Source organism: Podarcis cretensis (assembly GCF_951804945.1).
Source record: "Podarcis cretensis genome assembly, chromosome: 4".
NCBI classification, from domain to species: Eukaryota; Metazoa; Chordata; class Lepidosauria; order Squamata; family Lacertidae; genus Podarcis; species Podarcis cretensis.
The window spans coordinates 21,897,577-21,914,002 of record NC_137173.1 but is presented as its reverse complement, the minus strand read 5'-3'; the positions used below and the strand labels follow the sequence as shown (position 1 = coordinate 21,914,002).

Sequence of the window (16,426 nt, the reverse complement as noted above, 5' to 3'; positions counted from 1 at the left end):
GCTGCAGAGATTTCCTTCTGAATAAATGATTAAGCTCTTGGTTTAACACTTACCTGAAAGTAAGTTCAGTTGTAATCAAAACTTTCAAGAAAATGTATTTGGGATTTGGGTGTAAAAATCAAAGGTGAGAAATAGTTATGATCAATGTTCAAAAGAATAATATAAGCTTTGGAAGTCATAGAAATGTTGCCTGATGGCATTCCCACTTCTTAGCCCCAAATGGAGTGTGAAAGATCTACATTAAAACCCTAGTCAAAACAAAATAAAAAAATTCCTTCCAGTAGCACCTTAAAGACCAACTAAGTTAGTTATTGGTATGAGCTTTCGTGTGCATGCACACTTCTTCAGATACCTGAAGATACCTGGTATCTGAAGAAGTGTGCATGCACACGAAAGCTCATACCAATAACTAACTTAGTTGGTCTTTAAGGTGCTACTGGAAGGATTTTTTTTATTTTGTTTTGACTATGGCAGACCAACATGGCTACCTATCTGTAATTAAAACCCTAGGAAAGCTATAGAACCATCAAAACAAGTATGAACTCTAAAAACTTCCTATTTAACGCCCAGGACCAGTATAAGGAAACTGACAGCCACTGCCACTCCCTCTGCTTGCTCACCCTCTATCTCTGGCCTGCACTGAGTGAAGTAAGTGATAGTGTTGATCACTTATAAAATGCTTTACAACCCTTATAAAATGCTTTACAACCCTTAGGTAAAGGTAAAGGGACCCGTGACCGTTAAGTCCAGTCACGGATGACTCTGGGGTTGCAGCACTCATCTTGCTTTACTGGCCAAGGGAGCTGGCGTTTGTCCGCAGACTAAGCCACTTCTGGCAAACCAGAGCAGCGGACAGAAACACCGCTCCTATTTATCTACTTGCACTTGCACTTTGACGTGCTTTTGAACTGCTAGGTTGGCAGGAGCAGGGACTGAGCAACGGGAGCTCACCCTGTTGCGGGGATTCGAACTGCCAACCTTCCAATCAGCAAGCCCAAGGCTCTGTGGTTTAGACCACAGCGCCACCCACATCCCATTTTAAACCCTTGGGATACTGTTAAAATCAGACTTTCCGGCCTCCTCCCTCTGAGGGGGTGGGTCTACCAACCCCTTGCTTGCCTTCTCTTTGCACAAGGTTGCTGTCAGGGTAAGGAGGGCTGGGCCAGGATGAAATAGAGGAAGAAATTGTGGCTGCTCTTTACAGGGAATTCTCCACTTGTTCACCCTCCCTCTTTCTGGAGGGAGAAGCATGGGCCTGCTGCTACTGCCTTGCCAACAGTAAGGATGGGGGACTTATCTATGGCCTCCAAGATGATGTTGTCTTCCCAGCTCCCAGCCAATGCAAAGACATCGGAAAGCTGCCAAGTCAGACCTTTGGCCCACCTTGCTCAGCACTGTTAGCAGCTCTGCAAGAGTTTCAGGAAGAAATCCCTCCAGGCTATACCTGGGCTTGAACTTGGGACCTCTTGCATTGCAAGACAGATGCTCTTCCCTGTCTCCTCCATGCCCCTGCCACTACTCTCCCGAACTGAGTGGTCGTTTACACACGAGCAAAGTGAACACCCCAACACGGCACATGCTGCAAAGGTTTGGGACTTTTCCATTGCCGAGGATCGTAGGAGGCAAATGTCATCACCCAATACTGTACGGGATGGGGTGTGCGTGCTGCAGTGGAAGCAGCTGTGCGCAGGGAAATGCAAACACCAGCAACAACTGGCTACTTTGCAAACTACGAATGTGGCGTGCACGAAGCTATTTTTTTTAAAAAAATGTTAGTTTATAAAGCATGTTCCCCCCTTTTGGATGTCCCCTCTCTTTGAAGCTGCAGAAGCGGGGATCGCACCCAACCCTTCCCGCTGCGCCGCTCAGGTAGGCGGCAACGCAGCGGGCAGCGGTACGCAACTTGCGCGTGCTCTGAGGTGATCCAATCCTTTCCACAGCGGTATCCCAAAAATCGCAAACGGAATCCACCGCCCTCTGCCCGCCCCCTTCCGTCCCGGTGAGGACTGACACGGGCGAAGACCGACTCCTCCTCTGCGGCCGTACCTAGGGAAGGCCCACCGACTTCCCTCCCTCCTCCTCCTCAACCCGCCGCCTCGCCTGCGCCCCCTCACCCGCCCTTTCTCCCTCTCCTCCGAAGGCGCCGCGAAAACAACCGCCTCTTTTCGCCCCCTCCACCAATGACGGAAGCCATGCTCGTTGACAAGCAGCCGCCGGGACCAATAGGCGGGAGACGGGTCAGAACGCGAGAGCGAGCGAGTGGGGGCGTGGCGCTAGGGGCGTGGCGGGCAAAGTTGCGCGAGTTGGGGAAAGGAGGCGGTTGGAACCGTTGGGGAGCGCGAGCGAGTGGCGAGCGCGCGGCGCCGTCCAATCGGAGCGCCGCGTGGATGGGTGAGTGACAGGCGGCCTCGCCGGCGGCCGCGGCAGGCGGGTGGGGGTTGGGTCAAAAGGCCGGCTGTTCGGAAGGGGGAGCGGTGCGCGCAGGTGAGTCGCTCTTGCGCTGCTGAGGGAAGGAGGGAGGGAAGAAGGAAGGAAGGAAGGGGAGGAGCCGCGTCCGCCTGTGAGGGAGCGCCGGGGTAGATCCCAGTTCCCTGGCTATGGTGTGTGTGTATGTGGGGGGGGGGGGAAGCTCGGCTCTTTTCCTCCGCCTTCTCCCACCCCTGCCTCCGTTTCCCTCACGGGCTTCCTTCCCCTCTTCCGCCATCGCGTGGCGTGGCCGGGGGGCGCCAGGTGCGCAGCCTCCCCGCGCCCCACCCGTTTTCCCGAGGAGAATATTCGCCGTCGACAACGCTTCGTAACATCTCCACACGTTCAAATTCAAAGCGGGGTGTATGTGTGTGTCTTGTGTGAAGGTGAACCGCGGCGGCCCCTCATTTCCCTCGTCCCCCGAAGGAGCCCCGAGGTGGGAGAATGGGCCGCGCCGCTCCTGGTGAGGGATGCTGCCGTCGCTATTGTCGTTGTGTTTTTGCTGTTTTGTTGGATTTAAATCCCCATTCTTCCTACCAGAGCCGTTGGAGTGGTGTGCGACGTGTAGAAAACACAGTGGCTGCACCAAGGACTGCCTACTCGAAAGCTAAAGCAACAGCCCCGCTGGAGAGCAAGAGTTCATTTCCTAGGGCAGCTGAGGAGGGTTGCCTTCTGATACCTTATCTTCTTATTTCATCTTCTTGTTCCTCCCCCATATTCCTTTTTCGAATTATTCCTACATACCTGTTTGTAAACTGCTGCAAGATGGGAAATTGCACAATAGGTTCTGGGCCAAACTCTCACCCACAGTGCTTGTTTTCTCCTTACAATGAGATGGGTTTTTTTTTTTTTTAAAAGGGTGTCCTTTAAAAGTAGATTAGTGGTTGCATCACAAGTTTATGGAGAAAGTTGGCCATTAGGGCTATGCTGAGGTGGCGACTTCCTGATCAACGGCACCTAGAGCTAGTTTTCAAAACATCCTCCTCTGGGCACCCTGTTCCAATCATACAAAGGCTCTCTGTCACTCAACAACTTTGGCTGGATGCTCCCCCTAAAAAAAGGTGGTCAAGATCCAGCATCTCTTTTTTATAAAGAAAAAAAGCCACTTTATAAGTGTGATGCAGTCAGCTAACATAGGAAACAGGCAGCGTTGATCTCAGTGGGACTTTTTGAGTGGAGTTAGGATTGTGTTGGCCATGATATGAACATATGCTGATCAAAGCCCAGGCGTTGTATGGTGAAGAAGGGTAGCTCATACAGGATGGATGTTGTGCTTTCTCTTCCCCCTTAGACACTTTAAATATATATCATGTGCTTTCCCCATCTTTCTGATCATATTTGCAACATAGGATAGTATTGCTGGTCACCTGTTATTCAGTGTTCTTCAAAACAGTATCAGCTGCAGCCCTTACTGCCTCTTGTAATCATTTGGAGAGTAAATTAACTCATGGAGAAGAAAAACCTGCCCGGTTCTGTTTACAAAGAAGTCTGTGTGATGTAGTTAACACTGAAGGTGCATGGACAAGGTACAGTCTTAAAATCATATGGAACCACTAGATTCTCCTGCCCAGTCAGGCATTCTCCTGCAGCTGATGACCTTCAGGGCTACATTCCTTTGGGGTAATTGGCTGGGTGCTTTATATGTGGGTGGAGGATAGAGGTGGAACCCAAAGTAGGCAAGGTACAACACTTCTCTCTCACTGTTAGCCCCATTTACCACCTTCTTGACAGCCACATTAAATGAGGCTAACAGGTACAGGCTGCTCATCCCTCTTCTAGATGTCTGAAAAAAATAATAATTCAACCTCCAGTTCAATTTACGATTTGACCAGGGCAATCTGAGATGCAATCCAAAATGGATCCACAAATTACCCTCTCCCTAAACCCAAGGTTAAAATCTGGGATTTCCAGACTTCATTGACATCATCGGTTTATTCTCAGGTTTCTGTGATGCATCCCTCTGTAAGTGTACAGAGGGCACAGGATAAATTATTGGTATTTGCACACTGATCAATAGACTATTGGTAGTGGGATAAAGGTAAACTGTGAAGATTATTGTTGGATCTTGCAGCATAAACAAGTTGGAAATAAAACTTGTTGATGACATTCAATATTGACAGGTGGAATATACTAGAAAAGGAACACCAGGTATATTTACAGAACATTGTGTTCTGTATTAGCTGTTGCTACCCAAGAGAGAGGTGCTGGAATTGCTGTGGACAGCTCCTTGGAAAGATGTAAAGCTTTTACATAATGTGTGTACAGACTTTTCAGTTTTCATTGGCTGTTGTAAATCTGGAAAAGTACTTTTTGGTTTTGAGGAAAGGCTGTGAAGTCAGTCTTTAGTTTTGCAATTAGGATCTTAAGAGAGGACAGACTGAAGAACACGAATGGATAGAAAAAATATTGAGGCAGCCAAAACTCTGCACAGTATTCCAAATGCATTTATGCAAGAGATTTGTATAACAGCATTATATTGGCAGCTTTATTTTCAGTTCCTCTCCTAATTATCCCTAGCATGGAATTTGTCTTTTTCACAGCTGCTGCACAATAGGTCAACATCTTCGAACTATCCACTATGACAGTGTTTTTCAACCTTTTTTGGGCAAAGGCACACTTGTTTCATGAAAAAAATCACGAGGCACACCACCATTAGAAAATGTTTAATATTTTTTTCTTTAATGGCAAACAAAAACGTTGTGGACCGTTCTCTGCTCAGCGGGGATCGATCCGCTGATCCCTGCTAAGCCGGCGGATGACAGCTCCGTCTCCGCACTGTGTGTGGAGAGTGAGATGTCAGAGCCCTGCTGCTCTCTATAGGGAATCGGATGAGAGCGGACCGCCTGTCCACTCTCATCCGATCCCATCCAATCTGATCCCCACCCAGGACAGATGGAAAATAGGGTGGACACAGTCCGGCGCCCGCCTAGTGGGCGAAAATTTGACTTTTTTTTTTTTTAATCTTTCGAATTTTTCAATTTTCCCCACGGCACACCAGGCAACATCTCGCGGCACACTAGAGTGCCGTGGAACAGTGGTTGAAAAACACTGCACTATGACACCAAGGTCTTGTGATAGAAAATTCATGATAGAAAATGGAATGCAAGGAGCTGCATTTGGGGCGGGGGATGGAATTCTAAGAAGCTTCAACAGGATGTGGAAATAGCTCATCTCTATATATGCAGCATCTGTCTCTGCTTCTGAATTAACCTCTCTTCATTTCTAAAAATCATCAGCATTGGTATTTTTTTTGGAAGAAAGCATAATACCAGGAGAAAGGTTTTATAAATTTAAAAATAAAAGCTTTCCCCATAGATCATTTGGTCCTTAGCTTTTAAACAAATTTTTCTCCTCAGTGATTTTCAAAATGGGAAAGAGCTTTTGAGAAGCAAACTTGAATTGTACAGTCACACAAATGTACACATTTCAGAGCAGGCTATTGCCACATTTGCAACTGGCATATGGAAGCTAAGAACAGCAGAAGAACCTTTCAGGGTAAAGCCAAAGAACCATGTAGTCCAGCATCCTGTTTTCTACAGTGTTTCACCAAGTGCTTTTGGGAAGCCCAAAACCAGGTAATGAAGGCAATGGACTTTCCCTACTGTCCCAAAACTGAGTATTTATATATCACAGCAAATGCTATTTAAAAGTAAGCTACCTGGAAGTTTCCCTTAGCTGTTGTGGTGAATAAGCCATTGATAAATCTATCATTGATATTGACTAATCCCCCTTTAAAGGCATCTAGGCCAGTGAGCATTGCCACATCTTGTGAAACCTGGTGGCTTTTGCATTCTATAAATAAAAACTGGATACCTCAAAGATTCACATTAGACAATTGATTGCCTGATGTCTTTGAAGTACTATATCTTTTTTACAAATAGCATCCACTAACACTTATTTTGATGAGAAACCAATAGTATCTTCCATACTATTGCGTAAATATTATTACGCAATTGGTTGTCTTGTCTAAACCTCTAAGGTTTCCTCCCCTTTTGTTCCTTTATTAGATGCTTTTATTTTTATTTAATTGAACTGATTTTAGTTCATTGGTTAAAATTCAGTCTTTGCATATTTCTCGATGGCATTTACTTTCTTGCATTTATGAAAGATAAGAGGAAAAGCTGAACTACTGAAACAAGATCTCACTGCAGGAACAAGCTGAATTGCGGGGGTGATTGTTAAGGAACATAGCAAATCACTAATCTCTTGTCTGCTACAGGAAGAAGTACATTGAAAACTGAAGAAGATGAAACAGCTAAAAAGGAAAAGGAAAAGCAATTTTAGTGTTCAGGAAACTCAAACGCTACTTAAAGAAATCCGAAAAAGGAGAGAAGTGCTTTTTTCTAAACAATTAAATACAACCATTAATGAGATGAAGCGGAAGGCTTGGGAGGAAATAGCAGAATGTGTTAATGCTGTTGGTGAAGGAGAGCAAAGGACAGGGACAGAAGTCAAAAGGCGATACCTTGATTGGAGGGCCCTTATGAAACGGAAGCGACTTAATACCAACATAAAGCTTGTGGGTGCTGGCTTTCACCTTCCATCATCTGATTTGGATGATTCTCTCAATGAAGATATTGATGAGAAAATTGGGTTTCCAACTGAAGCTGGTTTTGAATGGCAGAATATTACAGACTTTAGAGAAGCAGGTGGATCATTAACAGAAATAAAAGTGGAAGAAGAGGAGGAGGATCCACAGAGTTTTGAAGTAAGTAGTTCCTTCATGGTAAGTATATTTTATTTGTATGCTTTCCTTCTGTAAAATTTCCTAGCTCAGCTACTGTATAATTTCCAGTCCTTAGTGACAACTCACTCTGTTGTCTCCTAGATTTGAAGCGAAATCACCTTTACAGAGCAATACTAAAATAAGGTTACCAGACGTCCCTGTTCTCAGGGACAGTCCCTGGATTTACAGATCAATCCCCATACAAAATCCATTGAAGTGAAAAGTGTCCCTGGATTCATTGAAAAAATCTGGTAACCTTATACTAAAATCTGACTGAAGGCCCACTGATGGGTCATTGGAAGCAGTGTAAGTGCCACTCAGAGGCCTGCTGGCAGGATGGCATTTATGGCATTGGAGCCCCCATGAGGAAAACTCTGCAGGCATAGATGTTGTGCCAACAGTCTTATGCCAGTGGTGAGACCACAAGAGGGCAAGTCAGGGTAGCTAAAGAGCTGCAATATCCTCAGACCTCTTGTCCATTAGACCTGTCCCTAAAAAGGGCCAGCAGGTTTAGGAAGTAGCAGAACACTACAGGGCCCCACCCCAAGATAGGATTGCTCTGTCCATTGCTCAATCTGCACAAAGTTTGGATAACAATGAAACATGTAGGTGAGATCTTAATGTGCTCTTCCAAAGGCTCACAAAAATCTTAGTCTGAGGGCCTCTCTCAGAAGCTATATAAAGTTTCTGCCTTGCGTTTCCTACAGCTGATAGGTGTATCTTTACCTAGTGCAGAACATCATTAAATTGCTAATTAATTTTCTTAGTTTCCTATTGAGGAAGAAGAGGAGATTCTGTCCTCAGTGTTGCCAGATTCTAAAAAGGAAAGTGACCTTCCTGATTTCACTCACATCGAAGAGTTTGGCAATCTAAGCTCTGCTCAAGCTAGGCTGGCCTATGAAGATTCTCATCTGCTGATTAGCCTTGAAAAACAGAAGCTGGAGTTAGAGAAACAGCGGCTGGATATCGAAGCAGAACGCCTGCAAGTGGAGAAGGAGCGCCTGCAGATCGAAAAAGAGCGGTTACGACACATTGACCTGGAGCATGAGAGGCTTCAACTGGAAAAGGAGAGATTACAAATAGAGCGAGAGAAACTGAGGCTTGAGGCTTTGCATGCTGAGAAACCTGTGCTGGAAAATGACCCCAGCCAGTCAGAAAAACCTGCCTTGCAACCTCTGGATCTAGAAACTGAAAAACTAAAAATTGAAAAGGAGCGCTTACAGCTCGAGAAGGAGAGGCTTCAGTTCTTGAAGTTTGAATCAGAGAAATTGCAAATCGAAAAAGAACGTTTGCAAGTGGAGAAGGAGCGCCTTCGAATTCAGAGGGAAGGGCACCTGCAATGAACTTGGAGAAACCATGATTAACAATGCTGTGCTTTGTTTGTTCTTCCTCCCTTTTTTCTTTTTGAAAGGGTAGCTTGGTTTCAGTAAAAGTGTTGGATAGTCTGGTTGTCAAAGCGTTTCATCATCCAAGAGAATCCTGCTTTCCATTGCTTTGATACTGTGATGCTTACATCTTGACAGTACTTCTTTTTCCATTGCCAGAGTTGAACATTAATGTGTTCAAGTTTAAAAGAAGCTAAGGAATGGTGCTCAGTAAGTCAGTGTGCCTGTGTAAATGGAGCTTATGTGTGAAATTGCATTTCAGTGTAAGAGAAGTGTTAAATGTCCTCTTGCATTCTCTGTTGTATAGATTTGCCTCCACATTAAGCATCAAGGCTTAGCTGTATCCTGTCCTTCTTAAGAGTGTTATTCTAAATCCATAGGAGCTTTCAACACAAATTTGCATTTGATCTAAAGGAATGAGATTAAAAGTAGGCCTTATGCTTTACATAGTGTTAACCATGAAAGTAATGCCTTTAAAATGAGGTGTGTTCTTCTCTAGAGAAATGTTGAAAGGTCAGACTTTGAGGCTCTCAGTAGTTTTCCTACTCAACTATGTTTGTTAGTAGAAAAAAGAATAAATGAAGCTTCATGTATGAAAACACAGATTTCACCATTTATTTCCAAGCCAGACTTTAGAACCTCTGGCTTCTGTAGATAGCTTTGGTGGCCCACTTTGACATTGAAGTGTTTGAGCAGAAATATATCTTGTGGGATTTACATAGATTATTTGTACATGTCAGTTTATTTATATCACTATGTAATTCCTTTTATTTTGCAAATAAACTTATTTTTCTTAGTGAAATAAGCGTGTGACTCTACAGTGGGAGGACAATTGGGTGTGTTGCAGATTCCTGTTCCTATTCCCTGTTAATCAAATCATTTTAAAGAATCAAGGCTTTGAGTCTTGGTAATATTAAAGTTCATCCACTTCATCTGGCTGGTGCTTGGCCAGTACCAAAACACAAGCAAACCTGCGTAGTTGGTGTGACAGCTGGATGAGGAGTGGGACAGAGGCCGTGTGCTTTTCACTGTTGCTTCTGCCATCTGTATTCGTGACCTTCAGCTGATGAGTCAGAAACCACTAGTGGGTCGTAATCTGATCCAAGGTGGCTCACAACAGGCGCACTGTCACCATGTCAAGAGATTAAGAAATGGGTCTTCAAATATACATTTGGGTTAAAAGTGGGTCCCAGGTGAAGGCAACAAGAATTGGACTAATCGGTCAAAGTTGTATGTCATAGGTATTACCAAATAAAGTCATACTTCAGTATATGAAGCCACTTATCCTAGTGTTCCCATATGTAACAGAAGTTTTCCAAGTGGCAACAAATTCCGTTGGTTTAGCAATCCTCTTCAAAACCTTAAGATGATGGACTCTTTTTCTGAGGCAACTTAGATCTGTGTTGATGGGAGCTCTGGTAGGTGCAACCAACATTAGTTAATTTTGGGTAAGTTTATATCCAAACAAAAAAACAATGACTGCTCACTGGTAACAGGGTGGTGTTAAAGGAATGTAGTACTTCGCTGCTGTCACTGAGCAACGAGAAAGATGTGTCCATACCCTTACAAGCTGAAGATTGCTGGAGTGGCACACAATTGGTGAATGACAAGCTGCACACACAGGCAACATTTCACCAGTTGTGCACTGAGATGGTGCTACTCTGCCTTCCAGCAATGCATGCTGGAATAGGGGTATGGTGAAGGGGTTTCTCTGCCCCTCGGTTGTTACTTGGTGTGACAGCGTATTACACCACTCCTCCATGAATTACCACTGTTGTCTTGAGGGCCTTTGCTACTCTTTGAACCTGCTTTAATTCCTTGAGTAACTGGGCTGTGGTATACTGTGCCTGGTTTCCATTCCCCACCCCACCCTATAATTGTACTACTCAATCATTAGTCAGTTGGATCATAAGGCGTAGAGTTGCCAATTCATTTCATGCTGTGTAATGCAATGCTTTAAAGTCTGTAATTACATTACACAAGGCTTATGATCCATCCTGAGATAGCTTGCTCTTGATGGATAGCACCATCAAGGAGAGCAGAAGAGCTAGAATGAGATGGGGAAAGAGTACAATTTTAATTTGACTCTTCTGTTTAGGAGTTTGAACACTGCTTTTCAGTGGGATAGTTATCTGCTGGATAAGAAGATTAAGGGAATAAGAACTACCAGAGTTTCACACTCTAAAAGTTAATTTAGCTGTTTTAAAGTTCTAGTTAAGAGTGCTGTTAGGTGATCATTTTCACAAATGAAAATCCATGTTTAATAGAAACACAATTCATTCTGTCATAAACAAGCCATATAATCCTAGCTGGGAATCATCATACACTTTCAACCTGATTGCAACTGTCTCCCATTTGGAGTGGTGGTTCAGATAAATAATCTGGCCATGAAGTGGCCATTCAATGAGGCTTGTGCATAGGCTTCTGGTCCTTTGTAGCAGTTTGGGCATTTCCACTGATGTTTACATTGGAGCCTGCTGATTGCCATTACTTGGTTTTCAAGTGAGTGGTACGGGGTGAGTTTACATCATAATTTTTATGTTAACAGAATATATCCTTACCAGTAGAACGATGGAAACATCTGTCTCTAGCCATGGATGGATGGATCTCTGCAACTTGTTTTCTCTTGCCACCCTAGGCAAATTATTAAGCGGTAGATTTCCCAGGGCATGATAAACCCAGCAATGACTTAAAGGCAAACAGGGTTCAAGTCCATGAAGAACGTAAGGCCTTATATGAATAATAATTTGCTAATAGTAGTTATAACTGCCATGGTGGATGGGATATTCAGTCATGCCCAAATATTTTCATATATGGACACTGGCAATTATATGCCACCAGTTATCAATGTAAGCCAGTGTGGTGTGATGGATAGAGTGAAGGCTGAGATGCCACTGAGACTTGTGTTTTGTGGCCCATAAATTTTGATTTCAGGGACTTTTACCATTTAAACAGGTGAACATTGATTATTCTCTGACTCCAAGCTGGAGAAAAATGCAGTTCCTTCTCTCTCTAATATACTCATCACACAATTCCTGCTATCCACCATCCAGACACTCATATCCCAAGATTGATGCTCCGGCATAGTATGTGAAAGGAGGGAGTTCTCTACCTTGCAGGTGCCCAACTGAGAAACAACTTTCCTTCTTTCCTTTCTCCTGTTTGCTACCAGAACAATAGCAAAGCAAGAGGGTGGGAGGGAAAAAGAATGAGTCCGAAGAAGTTTTAAAGTCCATCAGACTGTGGGGTCTGTTGGCTTGGCAGGGTCCAAATTGATTTAGATTGTATAGGCTCATGTTGAGCTGTTTCCCCATTTTTTGAGATGGGGAATAGCTTGGTTTACTCTGAGCCATTCTCCAACATGGGAGCCCATCTATTACTAACAAACATGAAACATGTGAACTTGGACTAGTTGCTATCTCTTGACCTCATCTCTTAGATCTGAAGAGAAAATGGGGGGGGGGGCAAATCTGCACTACCCCGAGCCCCTGAACCCCAGTGGATGGGACAAAAATATAAGCAATCCATACACATCATCTCCAGTATTTATTGTTGCAAAACACTATCTGCTAGAAGCACATCAGATGATCATCCACATAATGGAACTACTGTGTGTCAGAATAGCTCCTTAGTGAGGTAATTCACCACCAATAATATTTTGCTTCACACATTGGGCCCAAGAGCTAAACTGATGTGCACTATGCTATATTTTTTGTTTTAAAACTCGGGTGTCTATAATCCTGTTGAAAACATCAACCCTTTCAAAGCCCTTTCATCTTGGTGAAAAATAAATCACCTTGGAGAGCCAATCTTAGAAGTCTTTACATTTTAATATTTGCTGCTAATGAATGCTGATGTCTTAGATTGCCCTGGAGCCTGAACTCCTCTATTTATTCACAGAGCAGACTTTGAGTAGCTGACAGCAGAGGTATTTTGTCTGCAGCATTCTGACAGCCAGCTTCCTTTCAAGTCTAAGGAAATGTGGGAGAAACTCACATCTCAAGCACCCATGTCAATCTGGAGCAGGACTATGTAATACGACATTTACACCTGAGCGAGTTATGAATCCAGCATATTGATTTAGCGCACCCACTCATGCTGGGTAGGATGGAGAGAGTTCATGCATTTATGAACCAAAGATGCAGTAGCACACAAGGCAACCCCACAGTGTGAGTACAAAGTAGGCCCATTTGATGCAATACCTTCATAATCGGTTAACTTATCCCAGAGCCTTTAGGGGAACTGAATTTTTCTAAAGCCAGAACTGCTATGTAAAACATTCATGCTTTAAACAGATGCAAATCCCAGCTCCTCACAGCCGTTCCCAGTTTTAGGAAATGTTTTTCCTTGGGTAAATGTTGCTTCTCACCAGTTTCCCCCTTAGTGTGACAATTGGCATTGTATGTGTCCACTTCTGCTTTAATGCAAACTTCCTCTACCCCAAAACCAAATTAATTCAACTCTGGGCAGCGTACACAGCAGTCCTTGTCTTGCTAGCACCCTAGAAGTCTGTATACAAATATTTCACTACGGTGGTATTTTTTATATTTATTGTATTTAGCGGATGTGGGTGGCGCTGTGGTCTAAACCATAGCCTGTTGGGCTTGCCGATTGTAAGGTTGGCAATTAGAATCCCCACAACAGGGTGAGCTCCTGTTGCTCTGTCCCTGCTCCTGCCAACCTAGCAGTTCAAAGCCTACCAGTGCAAGTAGATAAATAGGTACTGCTATGGCAGAAAGATAAACAGTGTTTCCGTGCGCTCTGGTTTCCGTCATGGTGTCCCATTGCACAAGAAGCAGTTTAGTAATGCTGGCCACATGACCCAGAAAGCTGTCTGCGGACAAACATTGGCTTCCTCAGCCTGAAAAGTGAGGTGAGTGCCACACCCCATAGTTGCCTTTGACTGGACTTAACCATCCAGGGGTCCTTTACCTTTACTTTTTTACCTTATTTATTATAAGCACTTGTCTCGGTAGTGTTAAACTAGCAGGCTTTTGAGCTGAACAGAGCTCTTGTCCAGAGAGGCTCGAAACAATGCAGCCTTTCCCTATCAGGCTCTGCTTGGATTTATCCAAAAGTTTAAATCTAGCATGCAATCCGAGGAAATTATTATATAGGAGTCAACATTAGAAGTTAACTGAAAAAGGTAGCCCTTGAGTTTTACCTGTCTCACCTCTGCAATGTGTCGTTCAGTTTGGCTTTGTTCCTGACATCCTGACATGGAGCTTTCTTCACTTCACGCCACTGTCTGTGTCATTAACTAGGTAGTGGCATAAGGACCTGAAATATGTTAAACTGCACATTTCTTTTGTGGGGAGGGATCTTGCTGCAGTGAAATGAAATGACTGCCTTGTGCCCTCTCCTCCCCACCCACCCCAAAATCACATCCCCCCATATATACATATTGCTTGACAGAACACGTATGTTACAAATATTATAATGCACAGATACACAGAATTATATATACAAATAAAGCAAATGAAAATAAAACAAGCTGGACAAACTACAAGCACATTGTGATGTTTGACATGATGTTCTCTACATGTCTCCAGATCTATCCTCCCCAAGTCGTCCTCCTCAGTCTTTTCCTCATCCACTTGTGTTGAGTCACTCTCCTTCATCTTCCCCATATCTCCACTATATAATATCTCTTATTTTGTACCATGCCCAGGACCCAGGCTACACATTGCATCTTCTAACGGAGGGATGCTGCTCCTGAACTTCTTAGGGGGGGGGTAGAACTACTAAGAGGGTCTCCTCTGCTGCTTAGGGCTATAAGCAGTAAGGTGAGCACCTTGAATTGAACCAGAAACCAACTGGCAAACAATGCAGCTGGTTTTAAACAGGGAATGTGCTTTTGGACTATAATCCCCATCATGCTGGGTGGTGCTGATGGGAGTCATAGTGCAGCAACATTTGGAGAACCACAGATTTCACATCCCATAAATTGCTCTATGGAATAAGGCACGGGTGGGGAAACTTTTGGCCTCACGGGCTTTCTGATTTAGGAAAGGTTTTGTACTGACTCCTGCTGAGCTGAGCAGGGTTTAACCCTCTGGGTGGAGGGGAATTAAATCCTGTTGCTTTGGCTGCATCCACAGCCCACACAGAATTGAATTTAGCCCATCAGCTGACAGCACCCACTCATGGGAGTAACCTCAGCTGATTGACAGGTGAAAAAAAATGGCCTCATGGACCAAACTGGAACCGCTGATGGACCCAGATCATCTTGTGGTAAGGGATCCTAACCATTGTACCAGGAAGGAAAGATTTGCTGCAGAGTTTTACCCCAGTTTGGACAGTATATCTGTGGTACATGCAACATATTACCTGGCACTTGTAATTCCCTAACTTCTGCTATCTCTTTTCAGTCTAATGCAGATTGTAAGTCTCCTAAACAAGGACTTGACTGCTCTGCAGGGAGGGTTTAGAACACTATTAATGTTACGGTATATCAAAATCAAATAGTAGCTGGAATGGTAGCAGCTATATGTTTGACCTATACTGCAAATGCAGAAAGTACTTCGGTCCCATTTTCCAAGGAATTTCATAGCATATCCTTTCACCCTTCAGTGTAAAGAAGGTGAGGAAGAATTAGCTCAAAATGGAAACAACTTTTGTTATAAATTTACAGCACTGTACAGAAATACAAAATAGCAGCATTAGAGGCAGTTTTTAATTCCAAAGTTGTTGATGTGTGCATATCAGCAGCTGCATGGATTTGAGGAGTGTTTCTCTGACCCAAAGACTTTGATAAGGGCATGTCCTGTTTTGCTTTTTCAGATGTTGCAAGCGGTGGCCTTAGAGGGACATTTGAGGCACTGTGTTTGTGCTGAGAGCAGCAGAAGATCTGCCTCATTTGTTACTTTCATACATCTTTACAATAAAACATGAAAGAACTATTGTCATCCACAAACATTTTCCAGAATGGGTTTCCACAGGGGGAGGGGGGAGTGGAGAGAGAGAGAACTCACATTTTGTTGAGTAAAAATAAAACTAATTACCTGATTGGACTGACATTATGGAAATAGATCATAACCATAATTTCTAAACTTTTGTGTCTGTAAGTTGGCTTGCTATGGACTTTGCTCGTGTGACACTGCAATCTTGTGATCTGAATAAAAATATATTAATGATGCTACCAAAACAGTTGGTTATTACGTGGAGCCCAAAAATGGCATGCCTGTATCAAGTTCTTCCACTCCTGTACTGTGTAGTGCTGCCTATCATGCTGCTCTCCATATCTGTTTCCCAAACTGCTTTTTTCTTCAATGAAGCCCATCCCTCTGACCAACCTGGCTTGGTGTAAGGGTGTAGTTCTGCCTACAGACAACTATCCACGCAAGCGAAGGGAGTAGAGGTCTTGGAGAAGTGGAATCTTACGCATTTAAACGTTTTTCACAGCCCCAAAGTTTTGTTTTTCAGTGTCCCTTGTTAGAACTGCTGTATGTTTCTGTATGTCTTGGGATGACAGAATTTGGAGTAATTTTGGGTGCTTCTAAGAAGTACTTCTAGCTGAATGTGTTGTCATTTCGGCATTTTGGAACGTAGCATTCCAACCTGCAGAGGGTTCCACAAACAGCATGAAGACCTACAGTCTGCACAAGTTTTTTCCTTTGGACATTACGAGATGTACCAACAACGACATGCAGAAATGGCTGGGGGTTTGGCTTGGATGTAAGGACTGAAAACTTGCTGTTAGTTGTCTTGGAGAATTAGCATTGGAAATCTAAAACCATGTGGGTCTCCTAAGAAACTTGGTTCTATATTCTTCAAACGGAGGGGTGGGGAGATCCTGAATTGGGCATCAGAGTATATTTTTCATACTCCAATATTCTTGCAGGGATGT

At 43.8% G+C, this 16,426-nt stretch overlaps 1 protein-coding gene across 4 annotated transcripts; it reads left to right on the top strand.

The window, feature by feature from the left end:
* Positions 1-2,280: 2,280 nt before the first annotated feature.
* On the top strand, positions 2,281-9,382 carry MSANTD4 (Myb/SANT DNA binding domain containing 4 with coiled-coils). Of its 4 annotated transcripts, none has more exons than XM_079974039.1 (3): positions 2,281-2,391; positions 6,686-7,174; positions 7,960-9,382. In XM_079974039.1, exons 2-3 carry the CDS (start codon positions 6,713-6,715, stop codon positions 8,533-8,535), a joined length of 1,038 nt encoding a protein of 345 aa, XP_079830165.1. In that variant the 5' UTR covers positions 2,281-2,391; positions 6,686-6,712; the 3' UTR covers positions 8,536-9,382. The 4 variants fall into 4 exon arrangements, with proteins under 4 accessions (XP_079830165.1, XP_079830164.1, XP_079830166.1 ...); XM_079974038.1 differs by having other exon boundaries at positions 2,388-2,484; XM_079974040.1 differs by lacking the exon at positions 2,281-2,391 and adding an exon at positions 2,539-2,600.
* The last annotated feature ends 7,044 nt before the right edge of the window (positions 9,383-16,426 follow it).

Bases quoted from the DNA above. Each gene is read 5' to 3' on its own strand.
- MSANTD4 (XM_079974039.1), top strand. From the start codon at position 6,713: ATGAAACAGCTAAAAAGGAAAAGGAAAAGCAATTTTAGTGTTCAGGAA. The intron at 7,175-7,959 runs GTAAGTAGTTCC...TAATTTTCTTAG, and splicing joins AGGATCCACAGAGTTTTGAA to TTTCCTATTGAGGAAGAAGA.